At 40.6% G+C, this 27839-nt stretch overlaps 1 protein-coding gene across 1 annotated transcript; it reads right to left on the minus strand.

Annotated features, from left to right (window-relative positions):
* Window positions 1-3716: 3716 nt before the first annotated feature.
* Window positions 3717-21570, minus strand: LOC114468465 (interleukin-2 receptor subunit beta-like). Its single transcript, XM_028455380.1, has 10 exons — window positions 21559-21570; window positions 20194-20299; window positions 19969-20101; window positions 19782-19848; window positions 18586-18679; window positions 18132-18280; window positions 15146-15326; window positions 6461-6563; window positions 6300-6378; window positions 3717-4535 (listed from the first exon to the last, which is right to left on the minus strand). The coding sequence occupies exons 2-10, from the start codon at window positions 20255-20257 to the stop codon at window positions 3810-3812; spliced, it is 1596 nt and encodes a 531-aa protein (XP_028311181.1). The 5' UTR covers window positions 20258-20299; window positions 21559-21570; the 3' UTR covers window positions 3717-3809.
* Between the last annotated feature and the right edge of the window lie 6269 nt (window positions 21571-27839).

The following is a 27839-nucleotide window of genomic DNA, read 5'->3' on the forward strand; positions in this document are numbered from 1 at the left end:
GCCCTCTGCTGTTTAAAAAAAGTACTGCGATTCAATTTTCAAAGTATCGATGTCAATCGTGATACCTATGAATCGATTTTTAACTGCCTTACGATTAATCGTTACATCCCTAGTCTTTACTGTCCAAAAATACACAAAGCGCCTCTCGCTGTTGCTCTTTCATAAAGGAAATGCTGGATTCTTTTAAAACTGAGTTTATAGCAGCTTCCACATGTTCTTCCTCCTGCGTCGACATCTTTTTCTTTTGATTCGGAGATATGCTAATAGCGGTAGCCCAGCTAGTTCCTCTCCCCGCAACTGCACATGAACCACTTTTGCTTCTGCCTTCGTCACACGTGGATATCCCGCCCTAAACCACAACACTGCCTCATGATTGGTTTGAATCGGTTCAGTTCTCTTACGAAGGGTAAGGGCTGGAGCAGCACCAACATGACTTCTGGTGTTTGTGAACACCAGGAGAATCCATCTTGCAGGTAAGGTTAGTGGAATAATAATGTGGAATAACAATGGAGGGAGGAAACCGAACTTTGTCCCTCTGAATGAGGCTAAAGAATGTATATCACTGTAGCTAAACCATTATGAAGTGATTTATCAAAATACTGCCCCTTTAAGCAGTTTTTAATGGCCACAAACCTGCATTTGAAAACCCACCAATGATTGATGCTGTGCATTAATTCATATGTTCATTCCTGTCTGAGTTTTCAGAGAAATAATTTGGTCTGTGAGAGTTTGGGGCAACTGTGCTGTGATAGCAAGGATCTGTTTATACTCTCCACACACACACACACACACACATCCTGTCATTTTCTCATCAGTTTACGGCCCTGAATGTCCAAAACAAGCCTGTTTGAGGTTTGAGTCTCCGGATGATGAAACCTCAGGCTGTATTAGGTGAACTGTAACATGAACACGTTATAATAATAAATAATAAAAGAGCCACAGAAAGGCAATGTTTAGTTTTTTGATAATATCTAGAACCGACTTTAAAAAGAGTGTCAAGGATGAGAATCTCTGTCATTCAAAGAACTCATTTATTTTTCAGCATTTTCAAAGAACTCTATGCATTTCATTTAAACCTTTGGAGTTCATCTAAATTATAATAATAATACATCTGTGTAATTGTCCCCAACTTTTTATTCATGTATTTATTTGAACAGGTTAGAAACAAATAAATAAATACATACATAAATAAAATGCAGAAAATAAAGAGACAACTATAACAGCATAGATAATCAAACCTTTTTGTTCAAAAGGTGCAGGATGAAGTTAATAACACGTAGTACACACTTAATAACACTAGCCCTACTTGTCAATTGTTGCTACATTATTCATTTATTTATTTGCTTTTTTGTTTATTTATTATTCATTTATTCACCCTTACAAAATAGGTTTTTATTTTGTGTTTATGTGAGAGTTGTGTTTTTAATCAACAATTATCTGCAGCATTTTAGAAAAGAGCAATATTAAAAAATCATCCATGAATGGTTTATTACTCTAACTTTCATTGAAATTTGTTTGCTAGAATTAAACATTTTGTAGTATTTTGACCAAATCTGGGCCAGGATTACGCAATAAGATGTTGCGAAATGGAAAAGAACAGAAAGGCTGAGAAGCTGAAACTGGCTGAAGGTAAAGGAAGCTGTTGGTTTTGTGTGGAGTTAAATGTCAAACCACACTCTAATACACACATACACACGCACACACACACCTGATAGGACTTGTGAACACGTGTGTGTGTGTGTGTGTGTGTGTGTGGTAAAAACCCTTCACATGCACACTCCCAGACTCACAATAAAACATCAAACTTAGACCAACAACTGTCTCTCTCTGTCACGTGGATCGGCCGGCCCAGCATGCACCACTCCTTCCTCAGTGACAGGAAGTCGAGGCTGACCCATTTCTTCCAGAGCTTTGAACGCGTTTGGTCTCTGAACGGAAACAAACCACGTATGAGGAGTGTGTGTGACTATATCTGCCACAGCATAACACACTACCAGGGTCTAAAGAATATTGAAAGAGTTTGATCCAAACAATTTTGATCGAGTTGAATAAAAAACTATTTGAAGGATGGATTTTTCTGTTTTACCAGTGGTCCTGTGATGTCATTGTTGTGTTCAAGTCACCAAGGCTCTGGTTTAGCACTTTTCATGTATTTGTTTGTGTAATTTCCTTTAAAAAACAAAACAAAAACAATACCAAATTTAGAATTAACGAGACAAAGATTCTAAAAATAATTTTCAGCACGTTTTGACCTCTGTCACTAAAGTTCAACTTCGCTTACAAGAACTTTCAAATGAATTCAACATTTTTGAAAGAGATTTACAGAACTGTAGTGTACTGTGGTGTGTGTGCTCAGATGATTGAGGAACACCTCTGACAGGTAGTTAGACACACCTGTAGTCGGCTGGCTAATTATTCTGAACCTTAATGGCAGTAAGCAGCTTGGAGCAAATCAGACTGAATTCTGTTTGTGAGCCTTTTTGTTCATGCACAAATTTCTACAAAAAGTGTATTTTTATTTTGTGTGGCTGAGAGCAATACCGCCTCTTGGTTAGCATGTTCCTGAGGTCCCATGCATGAACCCTGACCTGACGGCCAATCATGTGACAATAAGGTAAAACCTTTTTTTAAATACTGTTAGTACGGGAAAAAAATAGGAAAGTTTTTCAGCTTTGCTAAAAACGTTGCTCCACAGTGTGTTTATCACATCAGCAGTGGAGTCAGTCAGATGTTTCAAACACTCACCAGAGCTGCTACGTGGCTTTCTTGTCATCCTCACCTATTCAACCCACAGGAATAATCTATTTAAGACGATAGTCCATCGTTTTGTTCTACAGCTGCATCTCATTGGGTCACAGACACGTCAGATCATATCAAAGACGATAGAATAAATAATAATAAAATGGAACTGATTGTGAACGCTCACATTGTGCTTCGAAATATCTATACACAGGATTATTTATATACAGGATAATCTATATACTAAATGTAAACATATAATCTGTGGATAAAGGGACTAGTGGTTAAGGGAGCAGGCTTGTAATGGTAGTCTCACTGGTTCTAATCTCCCTGGTCCATCACTGTGGGATGTTGATCAGTCCCTTATATTAACCCTAACTGCTCCCTGGGTGCTACACCGTGGCTGCCCACTGCTCCTCAGGGAGGGGTTAAATACAGAGAACACATTTAGTGTATGTAGCTTTACATATATACTATATTATATATTAAACAGCAGTGATTGTTTTAGCTGTGAGGTAGTTTGAGAGGGAGGAAATAGGAAACTTTGTCCCTCTGAATGAGGGTAAAGGAATGTATATCACTGTATTACTGCCCCTTTAAAAAGAAATTGTTAACTTTGACCAAACTTAACTTTAGTCTTCACTTTTTACAGATAATTCATCGTTATTTAAAACAAAAAACAAAACAAAAAAAGCTGTCATGTAGAAAACAGTTTTATTATAATTTTGGTATTATTTACAGACTTCTAGAAATGATCACAATAAAGGTCTCATTGCATCTTGATTATTTTGGTTTTACATCCTTAAACCTGTCGGTTATTGTTTATTGTTTCTTTAAAAACAGTTGAAATTCAGTGTGAATTTCACGAGATCTTCCATTTAACAGCAGCCAGAGTCGTTCAGCAGCTAAAACAGCATTTCATGTGATTTTCATGAAAACAGAAAGCAGCAAAAAGTAGAGAGCTGCCATTATTTAATATTTACAGTCAATAGAGTTATGATGTTAGATATAAAACATTTAGAAAATGATGTAAGTGGACATTTTCCTGCAGAGTGAGTTATTCAGAAGGCTCAGATGGATTTGTTGCTAAAAGTTGCATGCAGCTCTTTAATTGTCAAATAGCCAGTTTTTGAGGAGTCCACTGGCATGGACGAAGGTCTGCACATTGCATCAGAAACAGGCCAAGCCTCAAAATTTGCTGTAGGATCTTCCACCTGCTGGTTGTCAGCGGAAAACTGTGCTGGACTGAAAGGCTGATGGAGGGTTGGAGGAGACGGAGACGGAGATGGAGACAGAACCATCAGATGTTGAAGATGTAGAGGAAAGATGAGAGGAAAGCTCAGATCTTCCAAGTCCTGGTTCATTTCCACATCAGTGTTCGATTTGTCTTCATTTCCAGTGCAAAAACCAGAGTCCGGGCTGTGCGGCCCCCTTTTTAATCTTTCATAATTCAGACAAGTTGAGACTGGGGGAGAGATGAACGATTGGAAGGATCGGAAGTCCTTCTCACAGGTGAAGTAAGCTGGAGGAGGGGAGGTCTGATCTGAACTTTCAGACGAGCTCGACATGAAGTAGCCCAAGTTTGAAAAGCAAGACGAAGATGTGGAACTGTCGACAACTTTGCTGGTGTTGGATCCAACAGAGGGGCGGCTCTGAAAATGCAACGTGTCGCTGGTGGAGCTGCAGCAGGCAGAGTGGGAGGGGCTGACATCCCAGGATTCACAAACCTCCACAGTGGAAAAGTGATCAGGTGAAGCCGTGAAGAACGACTCAGGGACTGAGTGATTCAGCCATTTCTGAAAAAGAACAGGAAGAGTGAGGAATGTTCCAGATCAATGACAGTCAGATGTTTGTGCAGTTTATTAATCCATGTACCCAGAAACAGAAATACAGAAACAACCAAAACCAGAAAAGCAGCATTTTTTTGTTTTAAAATTAAATCTTGTTCTGTTTTTAAGATATTTGGATATTTAAGGAAAACCAGGACAAGAGCTTCGTGTTTTAAGGTCACAGAGGCAAAAAAAAAAGAGCATAACAAGTCACATTACTGATGAACGGGTGAATTGAAATGTTATTAATACATAAATAAAACAAATATCCAAATATCTCACAAACAGAAAAAGTTTTTTTTTTTTTTAAGTCCGTAAAACAAAATAACGACAGTTTGTTATTTTGATTTAGTTTTCAAACAGAATAACCAAGGATCTAATTGTAAAACAGATTTTTATTGCAAACTTACTTTTTTTTTTTGTCTGCACATGCTGTCAAAGGTCAACACTATAAAAAGTGCAATTATTATGAGACAGCAATGCATATTTTGTTATTGCAATAAAATAAATAGATTTATTTTATTGCTTAATTGTGACCATCACCAGCCCTCCCTAAGGAAGGGTAAGAAATATTTTATTATAGGGAGGATATAAAAAGGGAGAGCAGTGTTACACCTAGGTGCTGGGGGGGGGGGGGGGGGGGGGCTCAAGGTAGGGAATATAAAGGGTGGGGAAGAATAGATTGTTTTACAGTGAAGGTGAGATGTGAAGTTGTAGAATATATTGTGCTTGTTAATGTTGTGTGATCAAACCAGTATAGTGACAAGTGTGAAGCTTAGCTATAATGGTGGTGGCTGTGGACAGGGGGAATGAGTGAGTGGTAGTACCTAAAGCAGGTATTTGGGATTAACGTGTCTAAAGTTAAGCCCAGTATGAGTTTTATCCCACATCCCAAGGCGTGCCAGTGCATCGTAGACCAGTGTATGTACAAAAACCGCTACCGCAAACCCAGGAACTGCCCCGGGCCCGCAGATGTAGCCAGGGCAACAGAAAGAGTGGGGGCCAAGGAGCCCCAGGCCACACCCCCACGGCCGAGCAACCCCCCAGACGCCCCCAAGATCCCAGGCCGAGAAGCAGCCACCGCCCCCCACGCACACATCCGAGGAAGCCCCAAGCAGCCGAGCACCCAGCGCATCCCGCTGTCCAACCCCAAGGCCCCCCGCCAGCACGAACTGGCCACAATCCAGCAGGACCGCACATCCCCAGACGCCCCCAAGGCAACCAGGAGATGAGACAAGCACCAAGCCCCACCCGTAGGGAAGGGGCACCCCCACGCTCCACCAGGCCGGCACCACCCGGAGAGACCACGCAAAGAGAGCCCACAGCAACACCCCTCCACGTCCGACCGCACCCTCCTGATGTATTTGTACCCCGACCCAACAGGCCCAAATGTGTGAAGCTACCAACCACCCTGTTATGGTGCCTCTCCATTCCCCAATGGAGAGGCACTTCCCTATCCCCTGAGTGAATGTGTGTGTTTAGTGAATGTATGAAGTGCTATTAAAAAAAAAGGTGGTGTAAATAAAATTGGGGGGATTAGTAGGGCAGCCAGAGGAGGGAGTGCCGCCCCCACGCCACTACTTAGTAGCACAGGCGGCGGCCCCCTCCACCGCCAGCCCCACCATCCAGCCCCCCAAGGGTTGGGTATGTGAGTGTGGTGCAACAAGTGGGTGTTTATTTATTGCAAACTTAAAATGTGAGTGGGATTGATGATCAAAAAAGGATTTTTACCTTTAAATTTCCTTCATGGACAGAGTGAAGAGTGTGAAAGTACTCTGAAGGGTTTGGCACAGGCTTTCCTTTGAGGAGGCTGAAAAGATTAAGCAGTCATTAGTTAGTCAAGAATACTGAGGGCACCAAAAGTTTAACACGTAAAGTTCTTGTGAACTCACCCTCTGGTGTTAGCACATCTGTAAAGGGCAAAGATCACAACCCCCATAACAATCAAAGGGATGGCCAGTCCTGTAGTTATCGTTATCAGATACATCGACTTCTCTGGAAAAGACAGGAGATGTGTTTCAATGCTGGTGGGAAGGTTATACTGTGAAGGTGTTAGTAAAATACATAAATAATAAGTTCATAAACTTTGTCACAATACAAGATAAAATCAGAAGTTGTCAACACCAACAGAGACTAAAAGATAAAAAACAAAATGCATGCATATTCACTGAAGGAATTTTTTTAGTGAGAATGACGCCAAATAATCACTGCATTAAAGGGTGCCTGTAGTGAAAATGTATATAACAAAATTGTGTTTAATGTATTTTTTATATTATATTATATCATTATACCTTTTGACATAAACTAGCTGCCATTTTGGTCAGGATATGATGCACGTTTATTGATCGGAAATGGTGCATTGTGGGAGGGAGACGCATAACAGGTCTGTTTACATTGTGGGAAGTGAAGTTTTCCTGTCCGCTCTCGGCGCAAAACAGCCACGCCTAGCTCTCCTTTGGTGATGAAGTGTAGCATACAGGTTACGAGGCGATTAAAGATCACCTTTTTCAGCAACTATATCTCACAGACAGAGCTGTTGTTACCAGCAGAAACGAACCATGGCTGAGTAGTTAGGTGTTGGAAGCGCAAAAATATGACTAGCAACTGCGATGAAAGCTGTATGAAAGGATGGGAGGGCGCTTCACTACCTCCGAGGATCAGTAGCTGATGTGGCCCTAATAAACAGGTGAGTTCTGTAAATAAGAGGGAAGATTAAAGATTAAATCAGGGCTTTGGCCTTTAATTAATTTGTCCTCTGCATTTCACCCATCCCTGAGGAGCAGTGGGCAGCCATTTTTTGCTGTGCAGTTAAGGGACTTGCTCAACATCCCACAGTGATGGCCCAGGTGAGGCTTGAACCAGCAACCCACCAATTATGTATAAGCCCAGCACCACTAGGCCACCACTCACCACTTATGGTGGGAATGTGATTAGTGCCCGTAATGTGATTACGTTTCTGCTCCCTATAAGCAGAAACGTAGTAGTGCTCTGAACAAGTACATTTACAAGCTGCATTGAGACTATCTGTGAAAGAATTCATTCGAGACCAAGACTGGTTTTAGATGTAACTTTGGCTTGATGCCAAAGGGCCGGCCCAGGTCATTTGGGGGCCCTAAGCAAAATTGGTATATGGGGGCCATAGTGCGCTGGCACGCGCAAATTTTTTTTGGTAAAACAAAAACATTTTGATGCTTATATACCTATATTTTATTTTGCTTTAAATTCAAGGAAAGCAACAGGTAAACACTCTAAATGTAAGTATTAAACAAAAATTTAACTGAAATAATATTTCAATCTCACTGCAGACCTGTCAGGATGGGGTTTTATTTTGGAGGGCAGGCAGGAAATCTTGGCCTCCCTCCCAGCAGCCTTCTCCTGCTGATTGGTCTCGAGCTGCAACTGAATAAATGCTGGGTATAAATGGGGAGGCTTTGCTTCAGTTCAGTGCTGGCACATTTACTATGGATTTTCACCTGTGATCTGGGCTCGGTTTCATGCCAGTAATTCCTGGATTGACAACAAGTGTTTTTCCCCTGCATTTGGACATTCTTACCCTCGCTCTGTGTTCTTGGTTTGCCTTTTTGTTCCCTGGACTGACCACCTTTGTGATGAATCGCTGCTTGTCTGACAATGCCTCAAGAAACAATAAATATTGGAATAATGCACCTGAGCTCCACCTCCATCCCTGCATTTGGGTCTGCACCTACACATGCTCATGACAAGACCAAACACACCTGAGTCAATTAACAAACACAATGTCTGTTTTGTGCATACACAGTCAAACAGCAGTGGTGGTACAGAAGCCCACTGGTGGCCCACCGTGTTTTTGTAAAAAAAAGAAAATGTTCGTTGACAGGAATTTTGAAATTATGACTATTATGTCCACATGGCCAAGGGGTAAAATCAGGAAACTCAGAAGCTTCAGTGATTGACAGCCTACAACATGAAAAACGTGAAAGCTATTAGTTATTTCATAATAGATTTTCCATTTTAGTCAGTGTACTGTATTTACATCAGATATTTGTTTCGACCAGCAGGGTGCGCTGGTAACTCAGTGGTTGGTTGGCATGCAGCTATTCTAGCAGTGAAGAAGAGATGCTATGCTAGCACACAGAGCTAATAGAAAAACATGACTTTTACAGAGATTCATGTAATTTTACAAATAATATTTCAGTGCTAAAGTGGTATGGAATCATTTATGAACATGTTTAAGAGTAGTAGGCGTTTCCAGTTTTGATGCGCGCAATGCACAGCAGTACCAGTAACATGCAAGTGGGGTTGCCAGGTTGGGGGCCCTCTAGTGGCTCGGGGGCCCTAAGCGGTGTATTAGCTTAGCCCATTAGCTTAGCTCAAAGGTCCCTGTCATAGCAGCTTGGCTTGAAGCGGTCCTCACATATCACTCTATTTCATCTGAACAGAAACATTTTAAGTGTGTATCCCGGACTGATATTATGGAGCCAATGGCTGGATGTCGTTATTTGGCTTAGAGACGTAAAATAAATGTTTCTGTGGGATTTTTCTCTTGTTATAACAACCATTGGCTTTACACTCCACCATTGTCCAGAAACTGTAGACCAATGGAACACTGTTGCCTTGCAACAGCCAACAGGACTTAATGTCATATCCTGTCCAAAATGGCGGCTCTCCATAGTTTATGCCCCAATGTAAAAAATTGTTCTAAAAAGTAATTTTTTTAAAATAAAAAGGTCCACATATTTTGTTTATTGGTAATACATTAAACACATTTTTTGTTACATACATTTTTACTACGGGTAGCCTTTAAGGTATAGTGCTGCAAGGCATTCTGCGAGGACATAAGTCATGCATGTCTCAAACCAGAATGATAAAATGCAACCACACCATGTGAATGAGATAACTACACGCTACAAGAGAAAGAAACCCTTGTACATAGACTAGGCTAACATTGTCAATGTTGTGACTTCATTCTTCTTAAAGCATTGTGTTACTGTGTGTGTGTGTGTGTGGTGTGTGTCAGTGCAGAAATATCATGGTAGAAGAGCTTGTAGTTAGTTAGTTGAATCATGTACCATTAGGTTCCTGCTTGCTACAGTATCAGTATCAGAAACAGAATCAGCTTTATTGACCAGGTATTTGTGGCGCCACAGTAGTCTATACTCTGCCACTGGCTAGCCCTCCTTGCATAGGTGAAAAGAGGCACACAGTGCAAAAGCCTCCTCCTGCCGATACACAGCCTCTCCCCCACCAAGACTCCTACAGTGCCTCCCCGCAGTTCAACATGGAAACAGCAGTGGGACCCAGAGTCATAAAGTGCAGACCAACCGGTGTGTGGACATGCCCTGGTGTCTGCCAACCACTGCCCCACCTATGCCCGTCAAGCTTGGCACATGGAATGTATGAACCTCGAGACCTGGTTTGTCTGAGGACCTCCGGTAATTAGATGATGCCCATCAAATAGCTTTCACCAAAAATGAGCTGTGTAGGCTCAGCTGGACATTGTTGCACTTCAGGAGATGAGGCTTTCTGCCTCTGGCATCCTCAGGAAGAAGGACTGTACATTCTTGTGGCAGGGAAAAGCATGTGAAGGGAAGAGATAAGATAGTGTCGGCTTTATTATCAGGAACAGCTTGTTTAGCTGCACCATACTCCGATCTCTGGGGTCAGAGAGGCTACTGAAGCTCCAGTTGTAGACATCAGCTGGACCTGTCAGCCTTGTCAGTGCTCACTTCCCCCCCAGATGTCAAGGACAAGTTCCTTAACTCATTCAGTGCCAGCCATTTTCAGATTTTCTACCCCCCTCAGTACCAGCCATCTTTAAGCATTTTGACTGATTTTAAAGACCCACAAAATATTTTCTACTATGACTATCTGAAATCTGACACACGAGTGTGCGCTGCTGGGAATGTCAACTCTCATACGTAGCGCCATTTCCTGTCTCGTAAACGCCTTTGCTCCTCTCCCTCTGAGCTCTGCTGAGCATGGATGATCTCTCATTCAAAGGTGTGCTGCTACATGTCACCTATTATTTTGCTATCTGGCTCACAGACTGGGGGTATTTTGTACCCCCCCCCCCCCCCCCCCCCCCCCCCTCCCAACACTCAGCGATGACCCGTTTAGCCCGGTTAGTTGATGGTTTTATCTCACCATTGCAACATTATCAATAATCCACTCAGGTCCACATGTTCTGTGTTAGTATGTGGAGCTGTGAGCTGCTGGATACATCACAATATCACTCTGTAGCGCCATAATCTCCCTTTTTCCTGCTTCTTCCTACTTTGCTGGGTAGCATCAGTGGCTAATCTCTCATCTAAAGGTGCACTGCTGCCATCTTCAGGGCACAGTTGGTCATCATTGATGAGGGATCTCCGCTAGGGTGTTTTCTAGTAATCCCCTTGAAAAAATTTAAATGACGAGTTGTCTCGTCAATGGCACTGAGTGAGTTAAAAAGCTCAACGCCACAATCTACGGCATACCACACCAACAACAACTTTTTTTCTCGGTGAATCTTTGGGACAAAACTGAGACACAGGCTCTTTTTGAAACAAACAAGGTCTCAACACTGGCATCAACTGAACTGAATCCTGACAAGACAATCCAACCTCAACCAAGTCAAACTTACTCACAGCTACCATAGCGCAGACTGCAACACAGACCATTACCTTGTCTAGATAAAGGTCAAACTGCATCCACAAAAAATGCAATATTCCAAGCATAAACACCAATGCAATATCACAGAACATCAGTGTGGAAAAGTTCTCATGCACTTCAGAAGCTTCACTACCCCACCAACAAAGCAAAGACGCCACATAGAACTGGGTCGAACTAACAGAAGCCATACACCGCATTGCTCTTGTCTGTATTTGGCAAAATGAAGGGCAAAACCCAGGACTGGGTTGAGGCCGACTTGGAGCACATGCATCCAGTGCTGGAGGAAAAACACAAAGCGCTTGCCGAATGCAAACGGCTACCAAATGATCATACCAATCAAGCTCTGAGTGGCAAGGTGCATGACTCAGCAGACTGCCAGAGGCTGTACAAATGACTACTGGCTCAAGCTCTGCTCTCACATACAGCTGGGGGCAGATGTAGGCAACATTAAAGTTAAATGAAGCTGAGTCAAATGAAGTGCTGGGTGGAACACTTTTCTGAACTCTATGCTTGGGAGAACACTGTCACGTATGACACTCGGAATGCAGTTGACCACCTGCCCATCATGGACACCCTTGATGTGGAACACAGTGCAAAAGAGCTCAATTCAGCAATTGAGACTCTTGGGGTACAAAATACCCCCAACCTGTGAGCCAGATAGCAAAATAATAGGTGACATGTAGGAGGTAGCAGCACACCTTTGGATGAGAGATCATCCATGCTCAGCAGAGCTCAGAGGGAAAGAGGAAAGTTTATGTTTATGAACAGAAAAGATTTCAGATAGTCATAGTAGAAAATATTCTGTGGGTCTTTAAAATCAGTCAAAATGCTCAAAAACAGCTGGAACTGAGGGGGGTAGAGAATCTGAGAATGGCTGGAACTGAATGAGTTAATGATAACGTTTGATGCATTTGACATCCACAGTGGAGTAAAGCAATGCCATATGCTTGCCCCCACCCTATTTGGAATTTCCTTTGCTGTACTCCTCAAACAGGCTTTAGGCAAGTCCATTGAAGGCATCTATCGTCACAATAGATCCAACGGCAAACTCTTCAACTTGTCAAGACTGAAGGTGTGAACAGGGACTCTGAGAGACTTCCTCTTTGCCGACGATGCTGCAGTTTCAACACAGGATGAGCAAAGCCCCCAAGAACTGATTAACTGTTTCTCCAGGGCATGCAAGGATTTTGGATTATCAATCAGCATCATGAAGACAAAAAATATGGCTCAAGGCTTGGAATGTCCCCCTTACTTCAGGATATAATCCTATTAACTTGAAGCTGTTTATGAATGCACATACCTTGATTAGGTCATCTCAGACTCCTTGTCTCTGGAGACAAAGATGAATAGTTTAATTGGTAAATCATTAACCACATTAGCGAGGCTGACCACAAGGGTATGGAAAAACAGCAGACTCACAGGCCACACTAAAAAGCTAGTATACAAGGTCTGTGTTGTGAGCACACTTCTGTATGCCTATGAGAAATGGACCTTCAAGGCTCACCAAGAAAGGAGACTCCACGTCTTCCTTAACAGAATACTTAGCATCTCCTGGGAAGACAATGTGCCCAACAGAGGGGCGGATTCACCAAAGGTTTAGGGGTATTACAACTTGTGCAAACGTCACTCCATGCGCTAATAAGTCATGCAAACCCCAGGAAATCAGGAGCGCGGCTGCTGCAGGTCACAATGCGCCTTCAATGCCAATTCATCAAATCTGGAACTGTTTGCAGTGATTGTTTTAGCACAGGAAAATAGTACGACTGACAAGCAGGTGCAAACAACACGCTGCAGTAAATGATTACACAAAACACAGCGGAGATGGGAAAAAGCTCCAGTTTAGCTTTCTAGTATAAATAAATAATTTAAAAAAAAAACAATTGTCAATATTAGCAATTTAGCATCCACTGAATGAGAAAATAAAGCGAGTAAAGTGTGTGTGAGGAAGAGAACAGCTGGACGCCTGAAGCCCGTGTGGAGTCCGGTACGTGTGTGTCCGCTGCGGTGCAGATCCAGAGGGTTGCTGTGCACGAACCTCCATGGATGTTGCTTCAGACGCACAGCTCCAGTGAACTTCTGTGTCTATCTCTTATGTTTTGACCGTAAAACTCTTGTGTCGCACTCTGTCAGGCCAGAATCAGCTGATCAGATGCGTAATTTACTCAGTGATGGCGCAATGTTGACATGAAAGTGCGCATGACACAGCGCAGCTCAGACCTTCTGGATGATGGTCAGTGGATCATCTTCAAATAATGCAGACTGATTGACAGACTGTGTTGCTGCATTAACTCAGATCAATGGCAGATCAATAGGATGATTTCTGTCCAAATCTGCCTGTTTTTCATGGACTGATCAGAGCAAAGTTACAGGACCTGAAGGAGCAGCCATGTTAAATTAGGGAGAAAAAAATATTATTAGGTTTTAAAGTTGTTTTAAAAAAACAAATTTGTATTTGTTTATTTAGTGTTTTACATTAATAAATGTTTGTGCAGCAGACAGAAGTCCATCTGCCTCCAATTTAACTTCCTCAAATGTCATTGTGTGCATTCACCTCTCCACATTGAATGAGCAAAATGCTAATTTAAAGCTATGGTAGGCGATTTCCTCCAGATACACTTTTTAAGTTTTTGGTTGAAATTGTCTTCATGTCCTGACAAAAGTTAAGATCTAATGTTCTCTGAAAAAGGAACAAAGAAAATCTGTCATCTGTAGCAGCTGTAAACCTGTAATACCTATGACCAATGGAAAAAACACAATCACGTTTCTCTGCTCGTTCTCAGTCCCTCACATGCACGAGCTCACACTGAAAGCGTGTCACCACTGACATAGTTAAAACAGAGTTTTTGGTCATGTTTTTTAACATATATAATTATAAAGTGTGTTTATTTACTGCTGAATGAGACAACGTAGTTTCTACACAATACAAGTGATGAGCTGAGGTCTGCTGCTGCAGTAGCTGTGCACATGCATGTGAGTGAGACAGAGCACAGAGGGGAGGGGGATAAAGGCGGAGCCGTTGGGGAGGCTACATTCAAAATCATGCTAGCTTTTGAAAATCGCCTACCCTGCCTTTAAATAGGACAGTCTTAACCACTTCTGCATTCACGCTAATCATTGCAGCAATTTTAGTGAATTCCTCGGAGCAGGTGAGGAAACTGGATTCCTCACTGGTTTACCACCCTTTATTTCAGATCTTAGTGAATTCACAGACCTCCTCTATGGTGAGCTTGTGTTGGGAAAGAGGCCACAGCTACACAGCAAAGACCTATGCAACTGAGACCTTAGAGCCACCAACATCGACACAGTCGATACCTCCTTTGTGGCAGCATCTGTAACATCCTTCAGCTAATATAAAAAAAATAAAAGTTCTCTCTGTAGCACTGAGCTAGCATAGCATTAGCCGCTAATCACACCGGCTTTTTTCACTAGTGGTTTATGTTTATGAGAGGAGAAAAAGGAGCACAGCTCCTCGCTTCAGCAGGCAGTGAAACTCACCGAGTTGGATACGTCGCTGGTAGGTGAAGGCAGCATTAGCCAATCAGGACTCAGAACACAAACCGTGTTCATACGCTGTAAAATAAATGCATCCAAAAGTGCACTGTAAAAAAATCCGCAAATCACCGAGGCCACGAAAGGTGAACCGCGATACCGCAAGGGACCAATGTATCACATATCTTTATCTGCCTTTGTGACCTGACATGCACTTTATCAGAGAACCTTCACCTCTGTTTGAAACCAGGCTAAAGACAAACTTAGACAGTTTGGATTCACTTCCTTTACCATTTCCAGAACAAATAAATTAGTTAACACATTTTGACCATTAACTTAACACGGGCTGATTACAACTGGAAAACGTATGTCTACATTCAACAAAATAAAGAAGGTGATGAGAAAATCTATCAGCATCTTTGGCTTAAACCACAAAAAAACATAATTTCAGTTGATTCTACCTGGTGGTGACATATCCACCCTGGTTGATGGTCCAACCCAGGAAGTGGTTGGACTCCATTGGCTCCATTGGCTATCAGTCCTTTTCTCAGGGTTGACTCTCACTCTGAACTGCCAAATTCCCTTCAGCTGCTCCATAGATATGAACTCTTCCTGCTGTTGTGTGAAAAAATTGTTGGCTTCCTGTTAAAAAAAATATATATAGAATCATGAGGATGAATCCCAACAATAAATAACATTGGAGGAGCTGAAATTTGTAAGCAAACATGAATAAACAGGAGGAAATTCAAAACCGTCATCTTGATTGCTAACATTTTAATTTTATTGTTATTAGTAACAGAAAATGAAAATCAGTTGGTTTTTAAAGAGTAACTAAACCCCAAACACACTTCTTTCTGCTGAATGCATAAGTATTTGGGTATTAAGTAGTGCTGTTAATGGATCCTTGTTCAACTTTTAACATTTTAGTAAAAGTATTTACATTTTGCGTATCTAGTTGTAAAATGTCAGAGTTACTGCCCTCTGAGGGTTGAATGCTGGCTATTACAGGTGAATTTTGCTATTGGCTGAGACAGATTCTTTGGATTGCCCTGTGTCATCAACTGTCATTGTTGGCCCCGCCCCTCTTGTAAAAGCTGAGAGGAGGGAGCAGGGTTTCCTCCAATCACAGCCCTCAGTGAGCATTGATTGACAGTGTTAATGAGGAGGTCTAATGTTCCGTGTGTGAAACAGCCGCTGTAGCGGTGATGTATGTGACTGAGCTTCTATAACAGCAGATTATGGTCTAATCCAGGGGTGGGACAACATTTTCTCTCAGGGGCCACATGGCCTTTTAAAAATTGACAGACGGGCGTGGTCAGCACCCAATGCATACATACATTCTTCTTCTTCTTTTCTAAAGTTCAAATTTATAAAATTTCATAACAAATCAACCATATGTGTTACAGATTTACAACTTTCACCCAAATTGATCCCCAATTCTAAAGAAAGGTTTGTACATTTAAGGAGAGACAGGTCTGTTATAGAGCAGTGCTTCTCTCAGTGTGTGGTAGAGAATGGAGACATGACTGGTGGACATTTTCTATTTCATGTCAATCTTCTTAAAAACTCTTTCTTCATCAACAATAAAGATCATTACTAGACAAATTTAGAATCCTAAAATATATCAGAAATGAAAAGAGCATTAAATTAAGACTACAATTAGATATTGACTGGGATCAAAATGTAACGTGGAACCAAAATACAAACCTTATGATTTACGTCGGCATATGAAGTGGAGCGGAAACATAAACAAACTTTTATTATGTGATTTAAGACATTTATTTACTTTCTTAAGCTTTTTGGCACAGATTGTAAACAGTGTTGTTGTTTCCTGAATATTTGGACTGCTGTACTTTTACATTTGTTGCCTTGGAGCAACGTGGAAGAACTGTTTATCTGGCCAGATATCCAAGTTTCTGCTTCTATCATGAGTAAGTTCTTCTTCTTCTTCTTCTTCTTCTTCTTCTTCTTCTTTCGTCTTCTTCTTTCTTCTTCTTCTTCTTCTTCTTCTTCTTTCTTCTTCTTCTTCTTCTTCTTCTTCTTCTTCTTCTTCTTCTTCTTCTTCTTCTTCTTCTTCTTCTTTCTTCTTCTTCTTCTTCTTCTTCTTCTTCTTCTCTTTCTTCTTCTTCTTCTTCTTCTTCTTCTTCTTCTTTCTTCTTCTTCTCTTCTTCTTCTTCTTCTTCTTTCTTCTTCTCTTCTTCTTTCTTCTTCTCTCTCTTCTTCTTCTTCTTCTTCTTCTCTTCTTCTTTGTGTGTATGGCGGTGAATAATCTAACTCTGCTTTCTTCCTCATCTTACATGTTCTGTCCATACCTAGTAGGATGTCAGGCATCACAGGACTAAGTTAAATGAATACAGTCATAATTATGATATTATAACAGACTGAGTCCCAATGTAGTTTATTCAACGAGTGTTGTGGTTTCCCATGGCCGTGAAGGCATCATTGTTACGTGCAGCTTTCTCTGCCAATGTTTGTCTTTGTTTACATGTGTTCTGCGTGTTGATTGGCTGGGAGGCTGGAAAAGGACGGGCGTAAGCGGAGAATGTGAAAACATCTGGTTCCAACGGGTGTTGAGATAAATGACGGAGTAAGACGATTCATTTTGTGTTTAAATTGTTTATTTTGGCTTCGGCGGGCCGGATTAAAAAGACAAACGGGCCGGATGTGGCCCACGGGCCGTAGTTTGCCCACCTATGGTCTAATCAGAGGGTTCATCAAGCTACAGTATGTGTTTATGTACAGACACATCATGTGCGTATCCCCGTCTGTTTCTGCGTGTGTGTGATCATGCACGTACTTATTGCTGCGGTGTGTGTGTGTGTGTGTGTGTGTGTGTGTGTGTGTGTGTGTGTGTGTGTGTGTGTGTGTGTGTGTGTGTGTGTGTGTGTGTGTGTGTGTGTGGCCACAGTGTTCTGAGGCTCATGGTGGGAGAGCAGGGACTGTTTGTGAGTAATATAGCATCTGTGGGGCTGTGTTTATGCTTGTGGGCTGTGTATTGTGTGTAGTAGTTGAGAAGACAGCGCTCTGTTACTGCCAGCACTGACCGCTCTCTGACTGGGCGTGTCTTATTGCGTCAGGAACCACGCCCATAATCATGGCATTTTTTTAATTTCCCCCCTAGTGGCAGGTCAGCAGAAAGCAGGGGTTTAGTTATTCTTTAAAGTTGTGTTTATCCCTTCATGACTCATAAAAAAAAATAGCCTTGAATTTCAAACTGATTTGTTTCATTTTAAAATGAAAATCAAATAACTGCTCATTTTTTTTGTTTTTAAAATCTTTTTCTGAACATAAAATCTAATGAACAAAACATATACTCACCCTAATTCTGCTCCTCTGACCCTGACCCTAAAACTACCCACTACATGGACATCCTGCCTCTAAGCAGTGATTGGTTGATTGACTCTGATCTGAATCTAGGACATGGGTGGATGTAAACGTGTGTCTCACCCTCCAGGTTTGATGGTTCTGTTTGTACTGAACTTGGAACATGAAGCCAGATGTGAAGTAATCGGAGACACGAGGACCCAGGCTCCATGACATGTGCACGTGCCCAGCTGTGCTGCTGATGTTGGGAGCAGCTAAAGGATGCATTTTAACTGCAGACACAATCACACAGAAATATCATCACAATGTTGGATGAATTTCTCCAACACAGAGTTTGGTGTGAATGTTTGCACTTACAGTACTTTAATCATCAAGTCATCTTTGTCTGATAAACTATTGATTCATTTCAAACTGTAAATCATCAAAATTTTAAAGTCTTCAAAATTGTTCCCGTGGCTGAATTTTTAAATAATTTCTGTGACCTTTCTGTGAGCAGTGGGGTTAACGCTTTATCTTTTGTAAATGACGCTAAAAAGTAATGGACACGTGGTACTGGTACAAATGGTCGTGCACTTACTGTGACTGCTTGGCCTGTATTTATTAATGGTCTCCACCAATGTGCCATTACACTTCATGCTGATGTTTGGCATCACTTCAGAGCCAGAGAATTCCTGTACGGAAAAACCAAGACAAAACCAACGATAAGGACCTCAGTCTGTGTACTGTTTGTTCTTTGGTTATTCAAAATAACAAATAAACAGTGTGGTTATTAGAAAAGCAGTGTTTTTCAGTTTTAAAAATAAATCTTGTTCTGTTTGTGTAATATTTTGGATATTTAAGGGAAACTAGGACAAGAGCTTCATGTTTTAATCTCACCAGAGACCAACAGACAGGGGCAGGCACATACAGTAAGTGACACTGATGAACTGGTGAATTGAAACATTATTAATACAGAAAATGGATGCTACGTTAAGCATGCACATGATATGTGATTAAAGGAAGCAGAGGTGGTGTAATGATCTACTGGTGCTCCTCGTTTCTTGTGATCAACTTCCATGTGTGTTGACGGCTGCCGTTCGTAGCTAGCGGTATTATAAAACATGTAAAATTCATATTTTTATTGCCCTCAAAAAAGCTGTGTAATTATTTTTGCAAAAGTGTTTTAACATCTATTGTTAATCACACCAGCCTCACAGTCGATCGTCAGTCACCTGGTTATTTGGACACTATTTGGACCGTAACACTGTTAAGATCACCTACATCAGGGGTTTGGCAACTTTAGTCCTCAAGGGCCTGATTCCTGAGACTTTTAGATGTGTCCCTGCTCCAACACACCCGGTTGAAACCAATGTGTTGTGGCAGAAGCATGATGACACCCCTGACCATAACACCATAAAACAATTAACTTAAAACGTGAGCAGCTTTTTATGAGCAAAAACCTCCACAGGCTGCATGAAAACATGAGCAGGACCAGAAAACTGATCAAATAAATCCTAAACAGTCCTATTGTGTGCGTAGACCTGGTCCAGGACCTGTGGAGGGAAACCAGGTGCAGTGGACTTTAGTTCTCGCTCTAATTTTCCTCGTAAATATCCAAATATCACACAAACAGGACAATTATCTTGTTTTTGGTGTTTTTAAATGGAATAACCAAAGAATGAAGGGTACACGGATTGACCTCATCTGTTAGTTTGCCTTCTTTAACTTAAATCATCTCGACTGAAAGGTAAAAAAGAGCTAAATGGACAATTTAGTTTCATGTCTGAGACTTACTTTGTTTTCAAAAACAAAACTGCAGCCAGGGACAGAGTTTCCACTGTGTACAAGTTTGCAGCTTTGACTGGTTTGACACAAAACAAAATCAAATCAGAAGAAGTTATTGCAAACATAATCAGCTGTGGTGAAAAAATAAACATCAATTCAATGGAAACGCATGAATCCTTTATGTTCTATGTCTTACGTGATCAATCGCTGTTTCCTACGGACCCAAATTTTCTTTACACCCGAGACCAAGCAGTCCACATCTGGATTCAAGTCAGAGCTGTTCCACATGCAGCTGACGTTGTTGATGAAGTCATTCGTACAGACGAGACCTTGAGTGAAGGAGACATAACAACCTCATCACTCAGTGTGAAGGACTTTCTTAGTTTTAACAAAGACTCAAAGAAAATAAACGAGTGCAAACCTTTGTAAGAGCTCACAGCATGCACTGAAAACTGGGCCATCAGGACGTAAACGGTCCACAGCATCTTCACTGTAAGCAGAGGAGATCTGCCACACTCATTAAATGTCTGAGGAAACAGAAGAATAAGAGTAAAACACAACTGTAAGGTTCTGTGTCTGATCACTTTTGGCAAATTGCAACAGATTCACTCCTAAGAACTCTTCTAGTTTTAAACCACAACTGATGAAACTGGATGATTTAAATTGAAACATCATAAAACCAGAGCGTACACTTAACCTTTACTGAGACAAAAGCATCGAGTGGCTAACATGAAAACATGAAAACAGCAAGAGATGAATGTTTCCATCAGCTTTATTCAGTTAACAACGCAAAAGCTTTATGTAGAAAAGCAAATAAGTGACGCATAATAGGATTATTAAAGAGTCATCATCAAGTTTTTTTTAAGATGACATCACAATGTAAAAAGATGCAAAATGTTGCTAATTGTAGCTTTTTTCTGTCAGGCAGGTCCTTTAGTTTTATAATTAACATTTTTAAGTTTTTAAAAAATGTAAAATAAAAAAAAAACTCAAAGCTGCTCTGGGTTTAATTGAGCATTTGCATTTTTGTTCTTAAAACATTTTATTTATACATTTTATCTATGAGTGCTAAATTCTCCTGGTGTTCATAAATGGGAACATATTTAATTAATTTACATGTACCAGTTTTCTACCAGTTCTTAAAAAAAAAAGAAAGTTATGGAATTTGCTGGTTGAAAAAACCCTGTTTTGTGATTGAAGGAACATTTGTTTTACTTTTTGACTTTTACTCAAGTAAGGGAGAAACTTCAGTACTTTCACTTTTACCAGAGTTATTTTTTATTCATGTATCTAAGACTGAAGCGAGGCGCTCATCTGTGAATATGAAACTTCTCATATAAAACCTGTAGCACAAAAAGCTTACACTTAATATAAATAGATCATTAATAAACTGTTATAAACAGTTTGTTAAGGATTTATAACTGTGCCTAATAGATAGCTAATAGTTCACTTACAAGCTGTTAGTTAACAGTAAATTACATGTTACCTGTATGTTGATTATTTATAACTATACCTTATGAATTAGTAATTGAACTACTACTAATAAACTAATAATGAATGGCTTGTTAAATGTCAAACTTTATATACATTATACAGCTTGTACGTTATCTATTAGCTATCTATAAGATAGTTATAAAAACTGTTAGCAAATAGTAACTAACACTTTATTAATTATCTATTAACTACTATAACAATAGTATAAAAGGTTACCCATAAATCTATATCGCAGTGTTTGATATTTTAAGTTCTTTTGGTGAAACGATAACAAGAGAAAGTCACACAGTACCTCATAAGAGTTGGTAGCTGACGGCAAAAGAGGAGGAACACATTGTGACCTCCTAGTCTAGACCAGTGAGAAGATCCTCCCTCGTTCTTTCTACTCGCTCATCACTTTCTCACCTTCTTGTGCAATACCCCCCCCCCCCCTCTCTCTCTCTCTCTCTCTCTCATCCCTCCATGCTTCAGGTGCCCGGTGACATTTGCTATTGGTAACTGCAGCTCATGTTGTGTCCTCACAAGAAGCTTCGTGACAACGGTGAGTGATAGTGAGAGAGGTGGAGGAGAAGGCGGTTGACACTGCAAAACCTAAACTACAATGTTCTCATCATCATCATCATCATTGGATGCTCAGGCCTTGTCATAAAAGGCAAGGTGAAGATTTTTGTATTGAGAGCAAGAAAGACAAAGCAACACCACATCCTGTTTTGATCACAAAAACCTGCTCACTACTCTATGAAGTGGTTATTAATAATGAAACTCAGATGAAAAGGAAATTTAAATGATTAAAGATGAAAAACAGCAAATTTAGAAACAAAAGTTTTTGTTTTTTTTAAAGAGGAGCTAAACCACAAACTCTCTTTTTTCTGCTGAATACATACAGTATGTTGTTAGGTATTAAGTAATGCTGTTCAATAATCTTAGTCCTACTCTCTAAATTGTAGTAAAATTATTTTATTTTGCATATTTAGTTGTACAATGTTCTAGTTATTGCCCGCTAAGGGTTGAACGTGTTTTTATCGGTGATTTTTGCTATTGGCTGAAACAGATTCTTTGGAATTTCACGGTTGGCCCCGCCCCTCCTATAAAAGCTGAGAGGAGGGAGGAGGGTTTCCTCCAATCACGGCCCTCGGTGAGCATTGATTGACAGTTCTAATGAGGAAGTCCACTGTGTTCCGTGCAGTTCTTTAAGTGGCCCAAAAAAGATGCTGGTTTCCACGTTCATGTGTAGCTCAACCCTGAACAAACTCACCTCATTTTTCCCCATGAGTTTGCAACAACAATGTTTGTTGAACTTTACCTCTGCAGCAGTTAGCAGACCACGTACACAACAAAAGATCTTTAATATTTTGTATATTAGTTACAAGGCAGCTGGATGGAGTCAGACGGAGTCTGTGCAAAAGGAAAGGAACGAACTTGGCTCAAATCCTTACTTATGATCAAATTGAGCAGGTATTTTATGTATATAGAATTTAAATAATCCAAATGAGAACATCACATTTCCTTTGCTGTTATAATACATTTTTGTTTAGTTTCTGATTGTTGTAAGGAAGTGACCCTCAGTCTAACCCTACGTCAATTCCTTCACTCGCAATCTTTACAATAGAGCTGCTGGGACGTGATATTTGAATGAAAACCGACCATACGACGCGAAATGCCGTACAATAGGCCGACCGGATAAAGATGCGTTTCGCGCATGCGCGCCAGACCCTGGACTAATTTGGATGCCCGGACACATTTGGTACTTACGTCAGCACTGCAAAGGCTGATGTGCTCTGATAAGCGCTGAGCAGCTATTTGCTGAAAGTACTTTCTTGGCACTTGGAGAAGTGCCAGGATGCTCAATTGACATTTTTAGAACTCCCAGAACTCCGTACAGGTGCGTACCGGCCCACTTGAACCACTGGTTCTGTGTGAAGCAGCCACTGTAGCAGTGATGTTTTTAACTCTGAGCTTCTATAAAGAGCAGATTCTGCGCTAATCAGAGGGTTCTTTGAGCTATGTGTATTTACAGACACATCTATGCTATGAGTGTATTCCCGTCTGTCTCTGCATGTGCACGGACGTGTGTGTACGTCTTATCGCTGTGTGCGTGAGGGGGTGGGAGTGCAGGAGGGTTTATCCCTGAGTGGTGTCTGTAAGGCTGTGTGTGAGATTCACGACGTGATTGTGGTTGTAGTGACACATCTCTCCTGTGTGAAGTTGCTGTGTGTGTGTGTGTGTGTGTGTGTGTGTGTGTGTGTGTGTGTGTGTGTGTGTGTGTGTGTGTGTGTGTGTGTGTGTGTGTGTGTGTGTGTGTGTGTGTGTGTGTGTGTACACAGACACATCATTGTGTGTCTCTTTGTACAGCGCTGTGGGCTGACTGAGTGGGCGTGTCTTACTGCTACAATTAAGAATTTTTTTGAATTTCCTTCCTAGTGGCAGTTCAGCAGAAAGCAGGGGTTTAGTTACTCTTTAAAATCCACACAGTCTCAGGTGCACACAGAGAGAACTGAAAACTGAAACTGCTGACACGCACAATCTCCTCAGACCTAAACACAAACAAAGAGAGACACGGCTGTAGCTGTGTTCTTTACTGATATAATTGCTGAAGGACTGCACTAATCCAACTGTCCTTGAAGTCAGTAGGTGGCAGTAGGTTTCACAAATATAAACGTTATGCCTGATGCTGTGTTGTTGCTCAAAAATGTCAAGAGTGCATTGGCTAGGGTTGGGTACAGGAGTGCATGATAAGGAGCGCCACGAGCTGGCTAAGGGCCTCTTGCTCTCTTGGCCACACTACGAGGGAAAGGGTGGAGCCTATGCGAACGCCACATGCCCGTCAGTGACCAGGGACCCTTGTCATGTAGGCATGCCCTCGTGCTATATAGTTCATAGTACTCAAAAAGGGGGAAACATTGTTATTGGGTTGGATTATTTTTCTTTCTTTCTTTCTTTCCCAGTGTCAGAACCAACTCACCTACTTTTCACCCACTGAACTATTATGTAGAGTCTAAAATATTCAAACAAAATTCAATCACGCGCTTCTCTAATTTCTGTTTCTGATTTAAAAAATGTAAAAGTATTCCAAAAATGCATTACGAGATAGGAATTGCCAAAAAAATTCTCCTATGGCATTTCACTGAGATCATCTAGAGAAGTCGGACACTGAAAATAATCCATGGATTCTTGATAACTTTTACGGTGTTTGCAGCTGCAAACACCAGGCAGGAATCTAAGCCTCATTTTTTTATTTTGTTTTTTTTAAATGCTCCCTTTTGTACAAACTTTGATTTGCGTCAAATGTGACTCAGTTGTTAAACTCTCGGTCCAAAACCAGCTCAATGTGGAAAAACGGACATTAGCGCGTTAGCGCCCCCTACAGAGTGAAGAGAATTTATTATGGGGGGAAAAAAAATGTTTGGAATTTTTCACGAACTTCTGATTTGGCCTCTCGATCAAAAAAGAAAATGAGACGCATGCTTTTTTTATTGTGTTATTTTGTATAGAGATTAAGCCATTTTGTGTTAATAGGAAATTGGTCAAATCTTGAAAATCGTCAGCTCAAACTTCAACGCACTCCTCCTGGAGCTACTATTACTATTATTGCTACTCTTACAACTACAGTAAAATTCTTGGATGTGTTAGTACAAGAACAAAAATCATAAATATGTCTAAGTTTATATTTCAATAGTAAATTTCTCTCTAAACAAATCAATAGTAATGCATTGATAGTATAAAATTCACTGTTATATTATGTCTTTGTATGAACTTGAGGCAGCGCAGCGAAGGTGACACTTCAAAGGCAGCGTGGCAAAGGAGATGCGGCAAAGGCGGCTCTGCAAAGTAGCATTGGCAAAGGCGGCGCAGGAAAAGGCGAGGGCTGTTTATCGCCGCTTGCGACTATATTTATCTTTGGGTGTAGTTTTAATAAAGGAAATGTGTAAAAATGGTGTGAGTCATGAAACTAAGAGCAAGATTGATTTAATAATGAAGGATGTCAAAGAGCTGAAATATTACAGCTAATGTTTCCTCTTGGTTTGGTGGTTTAGCAGGACGTTGAAGTTGGAGGTTAAACAAAGAGGACAAGAAACATGCCGTTAGGCCAAGTGATGCCAATGTAAAGTCATGTAATAAAGGATATACAAACTAACAAGTGCAAGTATAAACCAAAAATATCAACAAAAAATAAATATGAAATTGATGAAAAAACATCCATATGTCAAGTAAAATTTAAACAGTTTGGGCAAAAACAAGCACAGCTTAAATAGTGCTGGGAAGACAATCAGGAGATTGGGCTAAACTGGTAGAGACAGGAATGAGAAGGAAACCCTTTTGACCTGCGGTTGTGTGGAGACATATTCAGGAGTCTAAATAAATAAATGAGTACAAAAACATAAAGAAATAACAAAGAATTATGAACATGCAGATAGAACCCAAAAGACAGGAATAGATTTCCAACAATAACTCCTGAGAACTGATAATTGTTCCGTCAGAAGATGTAAAGAAATGACAAATGACCTTTAAAGATTCATGTTTACCCCAAGTCAAGATAGAAATAATTTAGCAGTACAAATATTATCAGTTAAATAAAAAATGAGATTGTGTAATAGATTTGTGAGCTCTATAAATACATCAGTCATTTAGAACAGCAGGGGATGGAGGTGGAAAATAGACTTTAGGTTGCAGAGGTGCAAAGATTAGAAGCTCAAGGAGGAATCGAAAGGTCAAACTCCTGCTGGTACATGAGGTGAGAAGCTGCCAAGATGATTGTGGTGATGCGTTTGCAGTAAGAAGAGTTGAAATCGTTATACCACAACATGAAGAGGGAGCTCTGTGGAGAGAGGGTGAGAAAAACAACAGGGCAGGGAGCTCAACACTTGTAAACCACTAACAGAGACGTATCTTTACTCCACCTGGCACCTCACCTGTGGGTTAAAGGTACCTCATTAACAGATCACATGTATAAAACAAACAACATTAGCTACTACTTGGCCTGGTCTGCTCTGTCATGTTATATTGCACAGCCTTCCCAGTGACTCAGTGTGACCTTATGTCTGGATTGACCCAAACATGTCCTCTTTTAACGTCTAGTCTGGGCCGTCCAGAGATATTTTACAAATTAATCAATTTCCGGGTTTTCCAGGGACCTTTATCTCAGGCATTACGGTAATTTAAAAAACCGTAACACCACTAATATTTTCTCTATTTGAGAAATTCCAACAGTTTGGAAGGTTAAAGGGTCTCTCTTTAAAGCTAGTGTCCTGTCATTACAGGATTTTGTGACGGAATCATTAAAGATACCACTTTGTTTTGACAAATTTGTGTGTGTGTGTGTGTGTGGGACTGGAGCTAAATGTTAGCTAAATGACTTTCTTTAGTGTAACATTACTAAGCCTTTACGTTATGTTTATGTTTGAGCAGTGAATGCATGTATAAGTCATACTTTGCATGTATTCACAATGACCCTCATTTATCAACCTTGTGTTGTGTTAATCTGAGTTCACATTTGGTTGTACGACAGGACCAACGTGTGATTTATGAAACATTTGTATCTGACCAATCCAAGCGTACCAGTAATCGGGTGTTGATAAATATGGCGGCAAAATTCAATTGTCATCATGCGCGGAATTTGCGGGGAAAGCAGGGGCGTATCCCCCCATGTGATCAAAACTTTTTATTTAAGTTTTCCCAAATTCATTCAAAAAAATAAAAATTCTCAACATAATGTACATAAATATATATAAAGTTCAAAGGTTCACAAATTAAAATCAAGTAAAAAAGTTTTAAAAGGACCAGAAGTCGATGACATTTGACCCTCCGGCTTCCCGGAGCTTTGATTACTTTTTTTTTTTTTTTTTTTTGATTACAACATGGCGGACACTGCGGGTGATCGGTAGAACCATAAGTCTGTTGTTTGTAGTGATGCACTGAGAAAACAAGCAAATACCGCGCTCAGTGCAGTGGATTGAGCGGTGCTGTTCCAATCCACTCCCCCCTCCCCCGCGACAAAATCGGCGTCCACTGGCTGCGAGAGCACTTAGACATTCAGTGAAGGTGGAGTTACGTTGTTAGAGACTTTTAATGCCATAATCTACGTTGTTGGACTTTTAAATGCTTTTAATCCTTTCATACCTGTGTCTGACTCAGCGATTTGCTATTCTATCCCTCCATGTTAAAGTGTCTCATATTAAAGCACATGTATTGAGGATGGTATGATATATCATGTAAAACACAATAAAAAATAACACTGATTAATTTGAGCAACAGACTCTCTCCTTTAAGTTACAGTGGGGGCTGAACATTTTGAATTCATTTTGACAGGTCCATAATTCAGCTTTAGAAATGTATGTTAAAGAAATGAGAAAAATGAATAATAAAAACAGTTAAATTGGTACATTTGTTTTTATTCCTTAGTTGTGAAGCGAAACTCGAGACTTTCTCAAGACCCCCCCGATTGTCATTAACTTGTTACTCCCTCCTGTTTCGGAGGCCCCGCCCATCGAGGTCAAACAAGAAAATAAACTTTTCCAAGATTAAAATCGGTATCCTCACATCAGAGGTAGAGCAAATCAAATATGTGCTTTTTGA

Source organism: Gouania willdenowi, chromosome 8 (assembly GCF_900634775.1).
Source record: "Gouania willdenowi chromosome 8, fGouWil2.1, whole genome shotgun sequence".
NCBI lineage: Eukaryota > Metazoa > Chordata > Actinopteri > Blenniiformes > Gobiesocidae > Gouania > Gouania willdenowi.